The 13,422-nt window shown below is 49.7% G+C and overlaps 1 protein-coding gene across 1 annotated transcript in view; it reads left to right on the forward strand.

The window, feature by feature from the left end:
* The first annotated feature begins 253 nt into the window (after positions 1-253).
* SHISA9 (shisa family member 9) overlaps positions 254-13,422 on the forward strand; it is a 261,288-nt gene continuing 248,119 nt past the window's right edge. The window contains exons 1-3 of the mRNA XM_029057989.2: positions 254-413; positions 540-995; positions 9,871-9,998. Of these exons, the coding sequence (XP_028913822.1) occupies positions 319-413; positions 540-995; positions 9,871-9,998 (679 nt within the window). The 5' untranslated portion in view covers positions 254-318. The remainder of the gene's footprint in view (positions 414-539; positions 996-9,870; positions 9,999-13,422) is intronic.

A 13,422-nucleotide genomic window follows, 5' to 3' on the forward strand; every position in this document is an offset into this window, starting at 1 on the left:
TCCTCCCCGGCCCCTCCCTCGCCGGCCCCTCCCTCCCTCCCTCCTTCCCTCTGCCTCAATTTCCCCCGCGCCCTCCTCTCCCATTCCACAAGTGCCGCTCGCCCCGGCCCGGCCCGGCTCGGTCGGGGAGCGGGTCCCCGGGCTCCGAGGAGAGGGGTCGCGGGGAGGCCGGGGGAGGGGGGGGGTTCGGTGGGAGCCCCCCTCCCCCTCCCCCTCGCCCCCCAGCCCCTTTCGGTGGGCGCGCTGGAGGGGGTCAGGGAGGCCGGCACCCCCGGCTCGGGCGCCCGCAGGGCGGCGGGGCCCCGGGCGGGAGACGCGATGCGTCGCATCATCCGCCTGCTCCTCGGCTGCTGCCTGACCGAGCTGTGCGCCCGCGTCGGGCGAGCCCAGGAGCGCGGCGGCGGCCAGCAGCATCCCCCTCCTCCGCCGCCGCCGCCGCCGCCTCCTCCTCCTCCGCCGCCGCCGCCGCCTCCGCCGCCGCCGCCTCCGGCCCCGGCGCCTCCTCCTCCGCCGCCTCCTCCTCCCCTGCCTCCTCCCCCGCCACCCCCGGGCAACGCGGGGATGCTGTCGGCGGGGAACCGGTCGGGGCCCGGGGAGCCCTCGGGAGGCTCCTCCGACCCCCCTCCGACGCGCTCCCCGGCGCCGGACTTCTGCCGAGGCTACTTCGATGTCATGGGCCAGTGGGACCCGCCGTTCAACTGCAGCTCCGGCGACTTCGTCTTCTGCTGCGGCACTTGTGGCTTCAGGTTCTGCTGCAAGTTCAAGAAGACGCGCCTCGACCAGAGCACCTGCACCAACTACGACACCCCGCTGTGGCTCAACACCGGCAAGCCCCCGGCCCGCAAGGACGACCCCCTGCACGACCCCACCAAGGACAAGACCAACCTCATCGTCTACATCATCTGCGGCGTGGTGGCCGTCATGGTCCTGGTGGGCATCTTCACCAAGCTGGGGCTAGAGAAGGCGCACCGGCCCCAGCGGGAACACATGTCCAGGTGGGTCGGCTCTTTCTCGCTCCCTCGTCCCTGCCCCCTCCCCGTCTCTCTCTCTGTCTCTCTCCCCCCATCTCTCTTTCTCGACCCCCATCCCCTCCCTCCCTCCTTCCTTCCTTCCCTCTCCCCCGGGGGGGGGGGACGGAACTTTGGGTCTGGAGCCCGGGGGAGAGAAAGGGGAGGAGGGGCGTCTCCGGTCGTCTATCGTCTCCTCCTCCCCCTCCGGGACCAGGGAGAGCCGCTCGGACTCCGGGGATTGTCCGCCTCCCTCCACGCAGGGATCCTGCCCAGCCGGACGGAGCGCAAGGCTGGAGCCGGGAGGGGAGGGATGGAGCTGAGGAGGAGGGGAGAGGACAGGTGGGGAGCCAGAAAGAGATAGAGAGAAAGAGAGGAGAGATGGGGGAGAGAGATAGAAAAAGAGAGGGTGGGGGAGAGGGGAGAGAGAAAGGGAAAGAGGGAGAGAGAAAGAGACGGAGAGAAAAAGGGAGAGAGTGAGAGAGAGGCGAGGGGGGAGAGAGAAAGATACAGGGGGGAGGGAGAGAGAAAGAGAGCGAGACAGGGGAGAGAGAGTGAGAGAGCGAGAGAGGGGAGGGGGAGAGAAAGAATGAGAGGGAGAGATGGGGAGAGAGAGAGAGAGAAAGGGGGAAGGGGGGAGAGAGACGGAGAAAAAGAGAGAGAGAGAGAGATGGGGAGGGGGGAGAGATGAGGGAGAGAGGGGGAGAGAGAAAGAGACAGAGAAAGTGAGAGAGATGGGGGAGAGAGTCGTGGGGGGGGGAGAGAAAGAGAGGGAGAGAGAAAGATAGAGAAATGGGGGAGAGAGAGAAGGGCGGGGAGTGAGAGAGAGTGAGGGAGAGAGGGGGAGAGATGGAGAGAAAGAGAGAGGGGAGAGGGGAAAGGAGGGAGAAAGAAAGCAGAGAGAAAGAGAGAAACCGTGAGTGTGAGCATCAGTAGGGTTCGCACCTACCTTTTTCTGACAGGTGAAGTCGAAGAGGCATGTGGGGAGGGGGTGGAGGATAGAGGGGAAACAGGCTCCTGCCCTCCTTCTTCCCTGCACCCCCCCCCCGCTTCCCTCCCCCGCCCATCCGTCCCCCCCGGCCTCCCCCCCCCCCCCCAGCCTCCAGAACCGAGAGGGTCCCTTCGGCTCCGGGGGTCCGGATCCCACGTTTCCCCTATGCCCGGCGAGCAGCCCAGGCCCGGGGCGCAGAGGAGGCGGTGTTGGCCACCCTGGCCGTCTTGGCCACCTTAGCCACCTTAGCCAGGTTAGCCACCTGGAGCCCTCAGTCACCCCACGCTCCTCCGGGGTCGGGAAAAACTCCCGCACACGGGCCTTTTTACCAAGTTTTCCCTCCATCTCCCCCGATATGCTATTCCCAGGCAAGGGGAAAGTCAAAGCAGATGGAAAATGGCATTTGAGGATCAATGAAGCGATTTGCCTTTTTTTTTTTTGCTGTTCTTAAGAGACCAGATCGATCCCCGCATCTCGGTCATTTGGGAAAGAGGAGGCTCGGTCGCATGGAATAGTGGATAGAGCGGGGACCCGGGGGTCAAGAGGACCTGGGTTTTAATCCCGGCTCCACCACTGGTCTGCCGAGTGACCTCGGGCAAGTCACTTCACTGTGCCTCTTTAGTTCCCTCCTCTGTAAAATGGGGATCGAGACTGGGAGCCCCACGTGGGACAGGGACTGCGTCCGATCCGATTTGCTCGTGTCCACCCAAAGCTTAGTACGGAGCCCGACGCGTAGTAAGCGCTTGACGAGTACCATTATTATTCTGATTATTATTATTCTGCCGGGCAGGAGCGGGGGAGGCCCCCGAGACCGTGGCTGGGAGCGGGGCGCAGTTTGGAACGAGGCCCCGGGAACAGGTGGATGGCTGCGACCCGAGTTGTCTTTTTGGAACTGAGTCTGGAGGGGGCGGAGATGTGTGTGCGAGTGTGTATGTGTGTGTACGCGTGTGCCTGCGTGTGTGTGCCGGTGCAAAACAGCCTGAACCGAACAAAGAAACCGACCCCCAAATAGACCAGCGAGTGCCTCGCTAGTTATTTTCTATTTATAAGCGGGAGCCTCGTTTTTCAGTCGTTGGAGGGGGAGCGCCCCTCTTAATTAGGTCGGCAGACCGGTTTGGAGGCAGAAGAGCCCGAGGACCGGAATGGGAGCCGGAGTGCCCATTTTAGACGTTTCAGAGCATTCTACTATAAATCATCCACAGCACCCTCCAATGCAAAACGCATCCCAAACCCAATCCGCGGTGATTTTAACATGAGTTTTCCTGAGCCTTGAACTCTTTTCTCACCCCCTCCCCCCGGGATCTGCGATCTGGAAGGGCGGTAATTTCCCTCACGTTTTTGGATTTTCCGAGGTGAAATCTGCAGGGGGTTTGGTGCGGGTTGGGTTCGGTTGCTCCTCTGTAGCTGAACTGTGAGGAAAAGATGGGTGAAACTGGCTGATCGTCCCAGATAGGGTGCCCTGCTTTGTTAAAAAGTCCAGCTGAGTCCTTTTTCAGAGATACGGTTTTTAAAAATTGCTCATAAATAGGTGATGGCGTTTGATCTGTGTAGGATGGCACCGTATATTTTTGCAAAGTATTAGTAAAGCCGTGGGCTCACTTGGGTCTTTGACCTGGGGTGAATAGAAAAAGGACGGTTAACCCAGGGTCCTCTCCCCTGCGGTCGCAGGTTTAATGGTAAATTTACATGGCTGCAGTTCACCTTTCCCTCCTTGTCCTGCCCTTAACGAGTCCCGTGTCCCTGTATTTAGAGAAAGAAGCTTCTTGAGATGGGTTCCAGTGAGATCTGGCCCCTTTCCTCCCCGATCCACCACGCAAGCCTCACTGCAGAGGTTCTTTCTATTACTTCTGGGAAGCCTAGAACTCAGAATGAATAGGAAAACCTCACTGTTTCAAGTGGCATGCTTTCCTAGTCCTAATGAAAGAGATTTAATTCTTGCTTGAAGACTGCAGCTGTAACTACTTGTTCCCTAGGCCTATATCTCCTCTCTGTTTTCAGGAACTTTTGACGTGACTCGCAATTATCGCATCAAAAAAGATCAAAGAAGTTATCTCTGGCTCATTTGAAATGTCTTACCTCTCTCTCTCCTGCGCTCTCTCTCTCTCTCTCTCTGCAACCTTTATGTTTATTTTTGGGTATGTGTTATCAGTAAACAGGATAACCCCCAAAGTGTGAGGAGAATGCTTCCCTCAAATGTTTCGTAATAAACGTCGGAAATTTACCAGTTAATGTAGGCCGAGCGAGGTGACCAGGGCTAAAGCATCGAGCTCAGTATTAGGAAACCTTGTATAAAGCTATTTCCATGTGAAATTAACTTGTTCATCTCAAGCCTTTCAATTAGTTTTGGCTGGGACCGAGTGGGACACAGAGATTGAATTAGATCTCGTCTGAAAGTGACTCCTCTAAAGGGATAGGCTTAGAGCCTGGCTAATGAATCAGATGAATGGCTAATGAATGAGAAGCAGCGTGGCTCAGTGGAAAGAGCCTGGGCTTTGGAGTCAGAGCTCATGAGTTCGAATCCCAGCTCTGCCTCCTGTCAGCTGTGTGACTGTGGGCAAGTCACTTAACTTCTCTGTGCCTCAGTTACCTCATCTGTAAAATGAGCATGAAGACTGTGAGCCCCACGTGGGACAACCTGATTTCCCTGTGTCTACCCCAGCGCTTAGAACAGTGCTCTGCACATAGTAAGCGCTTAACAAATACCAACATTATTGTTATTATTATTAATGAATCGGAGCATTATCGATTCTGCTCCCTAATTTTGCCAGGGGTAAGTAAGGAATGTGGGCAAGCAAGGGATGTAAATCTTAAGGACTCTCGGCTCACGCCTTCATTTCCAAAAATCTGCGAGTGAGGATGGTCACTTTTCTCTAAGTCCGTGGCACTGAGCTTTCCCTGTATGTGGAGGCTGTTAGATGGTAGAATCTTTAGATTTTAAGGTCCTTGAGGGAAGGGAGCTTGTCTTTAGTATTACTGTGCTCGCCCAAGGGCCTGGCGCAATTTTCCACTCCCAGTAGGTGCTCAGTAAATACTATGGAGTGACTGATGGAGTCCCGCTTTCTGTGTTACAGTCTAGGAAGGTGCCGTCACCCTAGATTCATAGAGACCAATTTCATGGGGATAGGTTGTGGGGCCGGGCAGCGGAACCCGCCAGGTTGTCTGTGGTTTGTCTTATAAATGGGAAAGACCCTCCTGCTTATCTCCCTTTTCAACTCCTGGGCTCATCCCATGGAGAGGGATTTAAAAAAATACATCTCCGAGCCTCTTGTTTCCTGAGGCGACGATGTCCATGTCTTCCTCGGGCAGATTTCGATAAAGTCTTCTTTGATGACTTCAGGTATAGGGAGCGTGTAGCGTGAAACATCCCCCCTGTGCCTTTTAAGCCTTCCGATGAAATCGGGGCTCCCAGTGACAAAATACCCTCCGGAGTGTCTTGTGTGTTCTTTGTAGTTTTTGAAGAAGGTGGGAGTTTCTGCCGTCTTTTCTGTCTCTGCCCATGCCCCGGCTTCTCCTCCACAGTCTCTCTCTCTTTTTTTCTGTTTTTACTCACATGGGCAGTTTTGAGTTTTTGTCTTCCCTTTCTGCTGTTCATTAAAGAGAACTTGAGACATCTATCGATGGCCGTGTCTAACTCTTACCAGTTCGTCTTCCTTTACAAGTTGTCTGCTGTCTCTTCTTCAAGTATCCTGTACCTGTAATTTGAAGAGGGGAATAAAAAGCCTAGGAATTTATTTATTTTTTTGGCTACAAGGGTCAGAATGTGTCTTCATTTTATTCATTTTCAAGGAAAGGAAAATAGATTAGAATAAGGGCTAAATTAGTAGCCTGATCCTAACTGCCCAAGGAGGCAACTGCAGGGAAATAAAAACCTATTCTTTGGCCAATTGACATAGCTTTAGAAGAGGAAGTTAAGAAGGACGTTTCATGTGGGTTGCCTAAACCCTTCTGAGGATTGTAGCCTTCCAGAGCTGATCTTCACAATAAAACCCTCGGAGCATGGCATTTACTAACGCACCATGGCTTTGGGAAAAGGAGGAATGGCTCTCTAACAAACTGCACCTTTGTTCCTCAGATCAAGGAAGGATCCTGATCAGAGCGTCCTTTGACTTGGGTGCTGTTTTAGAAACTCTTTGGAGAAACAAATAGGATGTCCCAAAGCTTTCTTTGTAAACCCAAGGTCGCGAGCCCTATTATTTTGCCGTAGAATAAAGTCCTCGATGTTTAGCGAGAAAAGGCGTCACCCTTTGAAATCTTCCCCCCTCGCGTTCCATCTAAAGGCAATTTTGGAATTTAGACCCCAGTTTAAACCTCAGTGGTGGCTTAGGTCTTGAGTGACTGCACTTGTCAAGTTGAGAGGTTGGCTCCTTCTAGATGGTGAAGGAAACTCTCTGCAGTGCTGCATAGAAACATCCCCCATTCATAGCATTTTATCGCTAGCTCTGAACCGTTCCTCTTCAAACCAAACCCCACCCGGACTCTTAGACATTTGTGCTGCAGTGAGATCTTCAGCAGGAGCTTAGGGCTCAATCTCTGTGCTAAGAAGAAGTTTTGGGCAGGGTTCACTTGCCTTCGCCGGTCTCTCCTCCCCCCTCCCATCCCCGGACCCCGTACCTATTCAGCAAAGAGATGGATATTTCCGGTAGCTCAATTTCTGATGCCTGTTAAGATCCACTGCGGTGTTTACCAAAACATATCTACAATAAAGCCATGCATTTTTCTTAGAGACATGGGTCTCCACCCATGCAGCGTTGACCTCCACCAGAGAGCACAAACGGAAGCATTTAAAAAATGTCACCACCCTTGCTGCTGGGGAGTGCCAGCCTGGTGCGCAGCAGCCAACGAGATCGGTAAGAGTAGAGATAAAGTGGTGCCCGATGCTGTTATTGATAATAGCCCAAACGGCAGCCTGGCGTTACAGCTAGGTCGTCACTACCAATCATTTGCATGGGTTTAATATCCCTTCTATCGAGATTATTTTCCCCTCTGATTTTTCTTTTTCCTCCAACTCTACACAGCTGTCCCCTTTCCCTCTTTTCTCCTTTTCCCTTTCTTGCTTCCCCCACTTCGTCCCTAACATTTCCTTCCTTCCTTTTTCCCCTCCACCTCCCCTTTTCTTGCCTTCCCACCCGTCTCCCCTCTTTTCTCCTCCCATCTGGAAAAATGCAAGCTGATTGGGGAACATGGGTGAAGTCTACACTTTTTTTATGGGTTTACTCTGTGCCACACACTGTACTAAGCGCTGGGGGGGGCTTATCCTTGAACTTGGATTTGCTCTCTTTATTCACTCCTCCCACGGCACTGATGTGCATATCCATAGTTTATATTAATGTCTGTCTCTCCCTCCAGACTGTAAACTCATGTGGACAGAGAACATGTCTACCAACTCTATTATATAGTACTCTCCCAAGAACTCAGTACAGTGCTCTGAATTCAGTAAGTGTTCAGTAAATACAATTGATTGGAGAAGATACAAGCAAATCAGTTTGGACACAGTCCGTGTCCCAGATGGGACTCACAGTCTTAATCTCCATTTTACAGATGAGGTAACTGGGGTACAGGGAAGTTAGGTGACTTAACCAAGGCCACACAGTAGATAGGTAGCAGAGCTAGGATTCGAACGCAGGTCCTTTTGACTCCCAGGCTTGTGCTCTATCCGCAAGGCCATTCTGCTTCTTGAAAATCCTGAAAGCTGTGGATAGGGTGAACAGGGAATTGTTGTTGGCCAAATCCCATAATGCCAGAATGAGGAAGTCCCCTCCCGCTCCTCCTCCTGCAATCTTGAAAGTGATAGGCTCAAAACAAATCAAAGGAAACATTTCTTCCCACGGTGAGCTGTAAGAATGTGGGATTTGTAATAATAACGTTGGTATTTGTTAAGCGTTTACTATGTGCAGGGTACTGTTCTAAGCGTTGGGGTAGATACAGGGTCATCAGGTTGTCCCTCGTGAGGCTCACGGTCTTAATCCCCATTTTACAGATGAGGGAACTGAGACACAGAGAAGTTAAGTGACTTTCCCACAGTCGCACAGCTGACAAGTGGCTGAGCCTGGATTAGAACCCATGACCTCTGACTCCCAAGCCCGGGCTCTTTCCACTGAGACATGCTGTTTCCCAAAGATTGGGATAAATTTGTGGACAAGTAGTCCGAGAAGGGTTCCAGGAGGAAATGCTAGGAATATTAGCATGTAGGTAGATTAGATGTCAAGGAGGACCTCACATAGTTTCACAAAGCATTCTGTTGTCCCTGCTGGATACTGGACTGCATAGCTATTGGTCTCCCATACACTATCAATCAATTGTATTTAATAGTATTTCTACTATCACTTATTTTTTTACATTCTTCTGTTTCCTTTCCTAGCCTTTTTTTTTGCCTCCTAACATTCTCATTAGTACAGGATTAATACTAGAAGTACTATTATTTATTTAGCACTTACTGAACCTCAGGAATCTCTCAGTCTAAAAATATGAGATTGGGGGATTATTTCCTTTGAGTCTCTTAATGGGGCTCCTTAGGATGCTGATGCCTAAATATTGAGTTCTGGTAGGATGCTTTATTATACCACTTATTGTTTTCAGTGTGCAAAGCACTGGACTGAGGGCTGAGATAACTACGCAAGAATAAAAGATGACAAAGTCTCTGGCCCACAAGGGGCTCGTGCTCTAAGGGGTGGAGAGAAGGAATTTACCAACTGGAAACAGCTTAAAATTCAATTATATGTGAACTACATAGTTCTTGGAAGGGGCAATGAAGCCTGGTTGCCAGCAAACATTCTTTGGTTATCGACTATCATGACCATCTCAATATTCTCATCAGCTTGGCTCTCACAGTGTTGGGTGGGAAGCATGGGAAGATTATTCCAAGCATTTGGGAGTCCTCTGCTTTTCAGAAACACAGCAGAGAGAAAATTCCAGGTGATGGGATGCTCTCTTTCTGCCTATTTTTTGGCTCCTTCCAGAGTGGGGTTTGGTTCCTCTGGTATCTTGGGGGAAGGGAGAGACTGGAGGCTTGGTAGAGAGCAAGTGTTCCTGCCGTGGTAATTGGTGAGTGGTGAAGAGCAAGTGTTCCGGTGGCGGCGATTGGTTGGTGAGTGGCGGAGAGCAAGTGTTCCGGTGGTGGTGATTGGATAATGAGTGATGGAGACCAGATGTTCTCGGAGCAGGAGCTGGGATGAAACTGGGCTCCCTTCCCACACTGGGCCCACTGGCTGATAAAGCAGGAGCAGAAGAAAATTGCAGTCGGCCACCATGGCAAAATAATGATAAAACTCACACGACCAGGAGCCACAGAGTAAGTGAAGAAGAGACACATGTGGCTTGTGAGCTGCACATGGGTCATCTCTGCACTAGAACCATACTTGTCCTTTCACAGACTCCCTATTCCCATTGAAATCCTGGCTCCTGCTACTCAACACTAATATCAGTTATTGGACCCTACTGAGGGAAGGAATGCTGATTTAGCCTTTTTCAGCATGTAGTCTGCCCGTTCAAATGTACAGTTGAGTGGATTTACTTCGGGACATCTTTGGACGCCGGGGCACGTGGTGAATAGGTGAATAGGAAAAGCTTGGTCCTTATAGGATTTAAGTGGCTGGGGTGAGTGAGGAAAGGGAAAGCGGAAGAGGGGGAGGAGGAGGATTGACTGGGCTCCCTTTTTTTGATTAGCATCTCATTGCCTTCTGTCCCACCCCTCCCCTGAATCATTGTTCCATGATTTTCTTTGACACAGCAGCAGGTATGTGGCATTTGCCAGTAGAGCCTTGCAAGCATCTTCTTTCAGGATGTGGGCCCTGTCATCTCCTGGATGGAGAATTTACCACCCACTGTGAAAGATCCTTTTTCCTTAAGATTTAATCTGTGTCCGTGTTTTCTCAGGGCTCTCGCTGACGTCATGAGACCACAAGGCCACTGCGCAACGGATCACATGGAAAGAGACCTAAACATTGTAGTTCATGTTCAACATTATGAAAACATGGATACAAGAGCGCCAGTCAATAACTTACGTAAGTAGAAATGGCTTTATCAATTTTAGACTGGGTGAGGTGAAGGGATTTATCGTTACTTGGATGAACTAGAAAAGAGTTTGTTCCTCGCTGAATTTGGCAGTCATCTGTGATTTTTCAACTGAAAGGGCAGGGGCTAATCAAGTTAATTGAGAAAATGAACTCCACCCGAATGGTGATTTCTTGGGGCCTGGGTTGCTGGTTAATGATCCCTGGTATTTCCATTTGGATCTGACTATGTTTTCTTCCGAGTTTTGGGGCATCTGATTGGAGTAGAGGTAGTCCTACACATTAGAGAGAACTGTAGAGCGACATCATAGGCTTGGAGTTTGAGTGAAAAGGAAACATGATCTGCTTTTTGGAGTCCTTTTTTCTGTGAGTGGGATTCATGGGGGAAATGTCAAGATCCAGCAGAAGCAAGTTTAATTATTCAGTCAGTCAAAAGAAGGTTGAATTCTACTTCGTGGTAAGCAGAACTATTCTGGTTGTGAATCCTTGCAAATTCCTCAAATTGATTTTCTTTCAAAGGTCTGAATGTACCTTACGCTGTGGAGCTGATACTCTGACTAATGTTAGCTGAGGAACAACAAAACTGTTTAGATTTTGACAACATTGTACTACAGTGGTTATTCATAGCAATTATGTTTTCAAGTAACCCCCACATTAAAATAATGTTAAGGGGCTGGTTGAAAAGAATGAAAACCAGACAATTCAGAAACACTTTAGTTGCTTCTGGATGTTCTTGAAAAACCTAAAAAATAGCGGTTTTGCACATTCCCAAGTTGGTGCTGCTATTCCTGCCCTCAGCTCGGGATCACAGAAGATTTCATTTGCAGTCACATTTTTCAGGATTCCTGGATTTTTTGGTATTATTTATTTTTTTTAGGGTTAATGTTTTATTGGGAGAGAAAAAGTTGGTAGGAATTAACATAAAGTCTCACTCAATGCAGCATTCTTTTTTGTCTGGATATTATTTTGTGGGTAAACTATAACAGCTTTTAGAGAATGTTCTAATGAATTATGGAAAAAAAATTACAGTTTTCAAAATGGGCTTAACCTAAATACGACAAGTATTTATTTTAAGTGGCATTCATTTACACCATAAACTTCTGTGTATGTGTGTGTGTGTGTGTGTGTGTGTGTGTGTGTGTGTGTGTTGAAGACAACTTTTCATTGTAAAATATCTCAGCAGTTGGAAGCTTTATGATTGAGTCCCAAAGCCTTGAAAAACAGGATTAATTCCAATAACTTTGGTAAAGCCATTGCTTTGGGATTGAGTATTGGTTAATAGAAATGAAATAACCCTTTCAGATGTTGTACCTGGAAATAAATCTAGACTTCTAAGAGCAAACATGTCATGTGATACTCCATCCATCGAGGAGATGAAATGGCGTTTGTATTCTTGGCTATGAGGGGTGACTGTTAACAGCTTTTTCATTTAAAGTTACAAGCCCTAGGATCACTCCAAATTGGAATTTAACTGAAATTACAAGCTCATTGTAGTCATCCCTATCTCATTGTTCCAAGGGGTGAAAGGGGAGGGAACACTAATTCATCTCGGTTAAATAGGGAACTTAAAAAGGCAGGCTAAATGTAGGCTGCTACTATGAATTGAGCAAACTGGGTGATTGAGAAGCAGAAAAATATCCTTTAGAAAGTTGCCCCAGACAATGCTAATACTTTTAGACTGTCTTGCATGAATGAATGTGTGTCGGGAGAACCCACCAGAAGCAACGCATGCAGAGGCAGTGAGACAATTTTCACGGGGAACCTGGAATGAGTCCTTGACTCGTCCCTCTCGTTCACCCCACACATCCTATCCGTTACCGAGACCTGCCGGTTTCACCTCTACAATATCGCCAAGATCCGCCCTTTCCTCTCCACCCAAACGGCTACCTTACCGCTACGGGCTCTCGTTATATCCCCGCTAGACTACTGTGTCAGCCTTCTCTCTGATCTCCCTTCCTCCTCTCTCGCCCCGCTCCGGTCTATTCTTCACTCCGCCGCCCGGCTCATCTTCCCGCAGAAACGATCTGGGCATGTCACTCTCCTTCTGAAACAACTCCAGTGGTTGCCTATCGACCTCCGCTCCAAACAAAAACTCCTCACTCTAGGCTTCGAGGCTCTCCGTCACCTTGCCCCTTCCTACCTCTCCTCCCTTCTCTCCTTCTACCGCCCACCCCTACGCTCCGCTCCTCCGCCGCCCACCTCCTCGCCGTCCCTCGGTCTCGCCCATCCCGCCGTCGACCCCCGGGCCACGTCCTCCCGCGGTCCCGGAACGCCCTCCCTCCTCACCTCCGCCAAATTGATTCTCTTCCCCTCTTCAAAACCCTACTTAAAACTCACCTCCTCCAAGAGGCCTTCCCAGACTGAGCTCCTCTTCTCCCTCTACTCCCTCTACCACCCCTCTTCACCTCTCTGCAGCTTAACCCTCTTTTCCCCCCATCTCCCTCTGCTCCTCCCCCTCTCCCTTCCCATCCCCTCGGCACTGTACTCATCCGTTCGACTGTATATATTTTCATCACTCTATTTATTTTGTTAATGAAATGTACATCGCCTCGATTCTATTTAGTCGCCATTGTTTTTACGAGATGTTCTTCCCCTCGACTCTATCTATTGCCATCGTTCTCGTCTGTCCGTCTCCCCCGATTAGACTGTAAGCCCGTCAAAGGGCAGGGACCGTCTCTATCTGTTGCCGACTTGTTCATTCCAAGCGCTTAGTACAGTGCTCTGCACATAGTAAGCGCTCAATAAATACTATTGAATGAATGAGTGGGACTTTTGAAAAGTCGCAACCCTCAAAACTAAGGCCCCAACACCCAATCCTAACCTTAGAGCCAACACAGTGCTTTCTACAAGATAGACTGACTATAAGCTCCTTGGGGTCAGGGATCATGTCTACCAACTCTGTCGAATTATGCTCTTTCAAGCCCTTAGTATAGTACTCAGTAAATACTGCCGACTGATGGATGAACTCCTATGACCTGGATCTGTTTTCCGATTTTGTGACCACCTTTTTCAGTAGTCAGTCTAGACTATAAGCTTGTTGGGTGCAGGGGATGTGTCTGTTTATTGTTATATTGTATTCTCCCAAGCATTTAGTACAGTGCTCTGCACACAGTAAGCGCTCAGTAAGTATGACTGAATTGAATGAATGAGTGATATTGATAGGGTGCCAGGACACTGAACTAAGCATCCGGGAAGGAACGATAGAATTAGTAGATAAGGTGCCTGCCCTTAAAGGTCTTATAATCTTGTAAGGGGGACAGGCACGTAAAACGATGAACAGATAGGAGGAGGCACGTAAAGGTGATATATGCCTGAGCTGTGCGTAAATAATAGGGTATAGAAGGTATGTGCAAAAGTGTTTTGGGAGGTTGTGAGTTCACTAGTAATAAATGATAATGATGGTATTTGTTAAGCG

This window comes from Ornithorhynchus anatinus, chromosome 2, assembly GCF_004115215.2.
Source record: "Ornithorhynchus anatinus isolate Pmale09 chromosome 2, mOrnAna1.pri.v4, whole genome shotgun sequence".
NCBI lineage: Eukaryota > Metazoa > Chordata > Mammalia > Monotremata > Ornithorhynchidae > Ornithorhynchus > Ornithorhynchus anatinus.